We start from the raw sequence: 6,975 nt of genomic DNA, 5'->3' as shown, positions 1-6,975 counted from the left end.
ACAGGGAGAATCGAGATTGAAATGAGAGTCGAGACTCCCCGAGATCAGCCAATAAAAGACCTCAGGAGAATTATACAACTCGAGATAACCAACCGCAGCAAAGAAGGAGGTATGAAAGAACACTAAAAGAAGAGCTGGATCCCAAAAAAATTATCGCCATCAATACCACACCTGAAGATATTTTAAGGAGGGTGGTGAAAGAAGATTTTGTAATATGGTCAAAGTACACTCTCAAGAAAATAAAGGGCAAGCCTTATTGCCACTTTCATAAAGTCAAAAATCATGAGACAAACAAATGTTTGCAATTGTTGAAAGAAATTGATAGATTGATGAAAGAGGGCAAGTTGCGAGAGTTCAGGGCTGATGTCAGACTCGTGGTGACTGCTACCATACATGAAAAATCCCTTGGCATAATCAATATGATCTATAAAGGGGAGATACCACAGAAGAAGATTATTTGAGACAAAATAAGAAAGATATCGACAGTGAAAGAAGTTCTCGAGGTCAATGTCGAGCCCATCCCAGTAAATCAGAGTCTGGTGTCGGCCAGTATCCCAGGAGTAATAATGTTCGTACCTGACGACTTGTCAAAGGTTATGCTGCCACATAATAATGCCTTGTTAATCACAATACGAATATCAGGATATGACTTTCAGAAGGTCTTGGTGGATTGCGGTAGCTCGGTTAACATTCTATTCTAGAGAGCTTTTACGGGCATCGGTCTCGATGAATCGCATTTAAAATCACCGCAGTTCAACCTATATGGTTTTAATGGAAGCTCCACTAAGCCAGCTGGGGAGATCAAGTTACCAGTGCGAGTTGGACCACAAACGGTGATGACAAAGTTTGTGGTTATCAAGCATCATTCGGATCACAATGTAATCCTTGGTAGAAAGTGGATTCACGATATGCGTGCAGTGCCAAGTAAATTCTATCAAGTAATCAGGTTTCCCACTGCATATGGTTTGCACGAAATAAGAGAAGATCAGTCCAAGTCAGAAAAGTGTAATTTCGTTACGGTAAAGGAAATGATGAAGGAGAAATAGAAAGACACTGGGGGTGTCTTTGAAAGCCGAGCTCCCATAGCAATTACACAAAGCTTCACTTGCCAATGTTGAAGCGCAACAGATACAGGAGCCAATGAAGTTTACATAGGAGATAAAGCAGAATGAGAAACTATTTGCAAGTAAAACAATCGAAGCGGTGGAAAAAGTTAATATCGGTCTCGGAAGTGATGAATGTTATACATTTATTGGAACAGAGATGCAGGCGACGATACGAGATGAACTGCTGATATTCTTACAAGAAAACAAGAATGTTTTCGCCTGGTCAATGTCGGACCTCACCGGTATCGACCTCGATATATGTTCCCACAAGCTAAATATGGAGGAAAGTGCAACACCCATTCATCATAAGCACCGAAAAGTAAGACCAATGTATGAAGAAGCGGTGCAAGCTGAAATCAAGAAGATGCTCGATAACGGGTTAATTAAGGAGGTGGACCATTTTGACTGGGTAGCAAATATCGTGGTGGTGCCTAAAAAGAATGGTAAAGTTTAAATATGTATTGACTTTACTGATGTAAATAAAAAGTGTCCCAAAGATCACTATCCGATGCCGAGAATAGATGAACTAGTGGATCAAACAGCGGAATTCAAATTAATTAGCTTCTGCAATGGGTATTCTGGATATTTTCATATTCTAATGGCCATCTTAGATCAATTAAAAATGGCGTTCGTCATAGATGGAGGCTTATATTGCTTCATCAGAATGCCTTTCGGGTTAAAGAATGCGGGAGCTACTTATCAACGATTAGTAGAAAAAATGTTCAAAAAGCTCATAAAACGAATCGTCGAGGGGTATATTGACGACATGGTTATAAAGTCTAAAAAAGCAGTTGACCACGTGAAAGATCTCGATACCGTATTTCAGATATTGAGGGAGTTTAACATGAAACTCAACCCTGAAAAATGCACATTATTTGGTGTGGGATCAGGAATTTTTTTGGGTTACATTGTTACCAAGTGAGGTATCGATGCTAATCTAGAATAGATACGCGCAATCCAGTAGATGCCATCACCAGCATCGAGGAAGCAAATACAAAGGCTAACAGGAAGAATAGCTACGCTCAACATATTCATCTCACGAACATCAGATCGATGTAAGCCACTTTTCAAGTTGCTAAAGAAAAACACTAAATTCTCTTGGAATGAAGAGTGTGAAGATGCGTTTTCCGAGTTAAAGAAATATTTGCAAGAAATACTAACACTGACAAAACCAGATGAGGGTGAAAGCTTACTTCTCTATTTGGCGGTATCGGAATTCGCAATAATCTCAGTATTGGTAAAGGTATAAAATGGTGTCGAAAGACCAGTATATTTTCAGAGCAAAATGATGCTTGAGGTGGAGACACGATATTCGATGCTTGAAAAATATGCTCTTGCACTGTTGTTCTCTTCTCAGAGGCTAAAACCTTATTTTTAGGCAAAATTTGTGATTGTTATGACAAATCTTCCACTTAAACAGACTTTAGCCAAAACAGCTAAGTCAGGGAGAATGTCGAAGTGGTCAGTACTGATTAACAAATTCGATGTCGAATACCGAAACAGGGTATCGAAAAAGAGTCAAGTGCTGGCAGATTTCCTTGCAAATTTTCCATGTGAAGATGCAAATTGGGGAATGGAAGAAGAGGAATTTTCTATGCTACAAGAGCCTGAGGATATTATTGATAGATGATCCATGGGCTGGAACAAATGGTTAGAAACTATTTGTCGATGGATCATCAGGGAGTAAGGGATGCGGCATCGGAGTAGTATTAGTCACACATGTAAATCAAAGGCTCGAAACAGCGATCACCTCGGGTTTCCATGCCTCTAACAATGAGGCAGAATATGAGGCATTGATAGCGGGGATGGAAATGGCCAAATCTCTCAAAATAAAAGACCTATCAATCTTTAGTGATTCCCAACTGGTCGTCAGCCAAATCAATGGAGGATATTCAGCAAAGTGTGAAAACATGGTGGATTACTTGAGTTTTATAAAAACCAAGCTCAGAGATTTTAATAAGATAAGGCTTCAACGCCTCAACAAAAATGAAAACAGGCATGCCGATGCTCTGGCTTATGTTGCAGTAATGTTGAAAAATACCGAGGGTCGCACCTTGTACATCGGAGTTCAACAGAGGCCAAGCATCGATATCGATGAATCTGAAGTTATGGAAATCGACACGCTGGGGGCGTCATGGATGTAAGCATACATATTGTTTCTTTTCGATGTTAAAGTACCTGAGGACAAAAATAAAGCAAGAAGGGTTAAATCAGGATCCCACAGATATGTCCTGGTTGATAATGAGCTGTATCGGAAAAACCCTGGTGGACCACATTTGAAGTGCATATCTTCAGACGAGGCTCACTTGATTATTGCAAAATTGCATGAAGAAGAATGTGGTAACCACTCAGCTGGGAGATCACTGGCAAACAAAATAATGCGACAGGGTTATTTTTGGCCACAAATGCAAAGAGACTGTCTTAGATATGCCTAGCAATGCGTTCAGTGCCAAAAACATGGGAAAGTTATTCATGTGCATGCAGAAGAGCTGCACTGCGTATCGAATCCATGGCCATTTGCATTATGGGGCATGGATATCGTAGGGCCTTTGGTGCCTGGTCGGGGCAAAAGAAGGTTCATGCTACAAAAGGCCTGGGTGGAAGCCATAGCATTGTAGCATGTGAAGGAAGAAGATGTCATACATTTTCTGTTCGAAAGAGTAATATGTCGATATGGTTTGCCTCATGCTATTATATCAGATAATGGTCCCCAATTCGAGGGCGGAAAAGTTAGAGCCTGTTTAGAATCATATAAGGTGAAACATTTCACATCGACACCATATTATGCACAAGGAAATGGCCAAGCAGAAGCAATAAACAAAACAATAATGGATAATATGAAAAAGAGACTGGAAGACAAGAAAGGTCTTTGGGTGGATGAACTAAACGACATTCTATGGGCTTATAGAATGACACCATGAACTACCACTGGTGAATCTCCTTTCACACTAGCTTATGGCATGGAAGCAGTAACTCCATCAGAAATGGTGGTATCGACATCCAGAACCGAAGTCTTAATGAATGGCCAAAATGATGAAGTAATGGCAGCAGAAGTCCTCAATCTCGAGGAAAAAAAGATCAAGCAAGATTAAAGCTCGACACATACCATCGGCAGCTCAGAAAAACTTTCAATAATAAAGTAAGAGAAAGACGTTTTCAGGAAGGTGATTTGGTCTTGAAAATGGTCACTTAAGTAACTAAAGAGAAAGGGGCAGGTAAACTAGCAGCAAGCTGGGAAGGGCCTTACATCATTCATAAAGTAGATTTTAATGGAGTTTATTACTTGAAAACTGTAGAAGGTGAAGTATTAGCAAAGCCTCAAAATGTAAGCAATTTGAAAGCATTTTATCAAAAAAGAATATGCTAATTGTCATGGGGTATTTTCGAAGTTATGCATTCAATAACGAAATTGAAATTTCCAAGAGCAATATCGATATAAATATCGTAAATCTTGGTATTTATTCCTCAACATCTTATTGGTCTCGAAATGATGGCATGGCAAGCCTTCTGCAATGTAAGAAGGTTCCCAGGATTGTTCATTCTGAACGCACCTTTGGGATGTCGAGGCTGATGCGGATGAGATAACTCAAACATCAGACTCGGTGTCTTCACTGGACATATTGGTATCACTAGAAACAACAAATTTATTATTAACATCATATCCTCTATCGACATTGCTATCACTATACTCAATGCAATTATATATTATATTATTTATTATGCACATGTCAAAATTTCATGGCGGTGGTGATGGTGTTCGTAATGGTATGTTTGGCATCAAGAGCATACGATCTTGACATCGAAACTAGGAATGCTTCGACATAGTTCTCTTAAAATTAACAAAAGTTTTTCTCCTAGCCATACTAAAACAGATCAAAGTATATAATTCAAAAATCTAAGTATTATAACAGTAATAAATATAAAATATTCGAGTTCAACCCTTAACCCTAACCCTAACCTTAGCCGCTTTAATTTAAGGAAGAGAATAAGAACAGACACAATAGTTGAGTATAAACAAGTAAAGATGGAAGTGATTTATCACTACCTAGATGCATATTAAAGTTTTGATTGTTACTAACCTTTTGAATGTGCAGAAGAGGTTGATACATTCGAATTTGGTGAAAGGTACCCGTAAGATAATCCAAAGCGAAGTTTTTTGAGTATTCATTAATGGCGGTGGGGTTTATGTGTTTAGTTTGCAAATAATTTAAGAGAGAGAAAGGGACAGTGAGTTCTTTTTATATTTGCGAATTGGGCCCGACTTTTCATTCCCAACAGTAACCGATTGAGTTTTTGAATTTTAAAATTTTTTATTTTCGTATCAAATTTTGATTTTCGCGGTTGATTCTCGAAACATTCAAATTTTCAAGTTCAAAATTTGAAAGTTTCAAGAGGGGGCGATATCGTGGGCAAATATTGTCAACCCGATATTTTAGCCCATAATTTTGTGACTAACTTGAGATAATGACATGATTGTCGGTATCTTGCTTTTAAGTTCCTTTGTTACAGAGATATGCAGGAAAGAATGAGGAAGAAGGAGAAGAAGAGGAGGAATGGACACGCGTCATGAGGTGATTGGATCAAAGCTATTTGGAAAGACTATATAAATATGGATTTAGGAGAAAGAAGATTCATTATCTTCTCCCCCACAAAATTATTGTAAACCAGAGAGAAAGAAAGAGAAAAGAAAGAGAGTATGTAACCAACTTCATCAATCAATAGAACTGTGTTCATTTCATATCAATTCTCAATTAAATCTTCAAGTATAAGAGATATATTCAATCAATCACACCTGATCGCCCACAGAAGTGATGAGGCTCAGGCATCCCTCTCCCGGAGCCTTTAAGGAAGCGAAAACATACTCCACACTTATGAAGGATTTTCAATCCCAAAAGGGTGGAAGGTACGTATTAGTAAAATGTTTTATTAGCTAGGTAGCTTTTTAGTAAAATGTATTTGACTATAACTTGTTACATTTATTCTGGAGAGCTAGTTGTATGCCTCTATACACAAAAATGCAAAATACTTCCCAGATCTTGAGAAATTTGATCCTTCAAGGTTCGAAGGAAAAGGACCAACTCCTTACACATATGTACTGTTTGGAGGAGGACCGCGTATGTGTCCAGGGCTGGCTCCTGAACGGACTAAAAAAAAGGCTCTAGCTACCATGAGGATATCCTCATAGGGATGAGGGTCCACGGACTGTTGGATGTGTGATCCAATGGTCTTAAAATCAAGAACAAAAAGAATGAGAGAGAAGATGAGAGGATGTTGTATTTCTAGACCGTTGGATCACACATCCAACAGTCGCAGACCTCATCCCTATGAGGACATCCTCTGGTTAGACAACCTAAAAAAAAATAGTAGTACTACATGCAATTAGCCAACAGATTTCAAAAACAACTGTTAGTTGAGCCCTACCTATTCTCATTCTCCTAAAAACAGATAACTTTTAGAGTTTTAGAGTTGAGCACTTGTCAAATGCTGAGACTGAGAATTGTGAACAGAACTGTACTTCTGGCACACTTGTTCAATTCTCTACTAATTATAAGTGGCATGGGTGAGTGAGCCGATGGAGCTGTCTATCGGTTCTGTAGTTCTGCTCTTCCATAATTTCATGACACGTGCTGTATATATTTGTTCTGATATATATTTTTTTTGTTTTTTTCATTCATGTGTAGGGTCCATGAAACAGAAATAGAGTACGGGACAGAGAGAGAAATGGCAGGATTTGGGGAGAGAGAAAAAAAATGTACAAAAGGAAAACAAGTTGTTGCTTTTAATGGGCACGTGTAATAAAGTTATTGGTTATAATAAAAATGTGTGTAGCACGTGTACCATTCTAGTTTCAGTAATGCCGAAACTCTCT

The 6,975-nt window shown here is 38.6% G+C and overlaps 1 protein-coding gene across 1 annotated transcript; it reads left to right on the top strand.

Annotated features, from left to right (window-relative positions):
- Window positions 1-2,070: 2,070 nt before the first annotated feature.
- LOC147476550 (uncharacterized) lies at window positions 2,071-2,736 on the top strand. The gene is made up of 2 exons (XM_086585761.1): window positions 2,071-2,349; window positions 2,527-2,736. The coding sequence occupies exons 1-2, from the start codon at window positions 2,071-2,073 to the stop codon at window positions 2,734-2,736; spliced, it is 489 nt and encodes a 162-aa protein (XP_086441887.1).
- The last annotated feature ends 4,239 nt before the right edge of the window (window positions 2,737-6,975 follow it).

The sequence above is a fragment of the Coptis chinensis genome, chromosome 9 (assembly GCF_015680905.1).
Source record: "Coptis chinensis isolate HL-2020 chromosome 9, ASM1568090v1, whole genome shotgun sequence".
Classification (NCBI taxonomy): Eukaryota; Viridiplantae; Streptophyta; class Magnoliopsida; order Ranunculales; family Ranunculaceae; genus Coptis; species Coptis chinensis.
This window is presented reverse-complemented; position numbering and strand designations above follow the sequence as displayed.

Coding starts and splice junctions, on each gene's coding strand:
- LOC147476550 (XM_086585761.1), top strand. CDS start 2,071: ATGCCATCACCAGCATCGAGGAAGCAAATACAAAGGCTAACAGGAAGA. Junction 2,350..2,526: donor TAATCTCAGTATTGGTAAAG/GTATAAAATGGT, acceptor CCACTTAAACAG/ACTTTAGCCAAAACAGCTAA.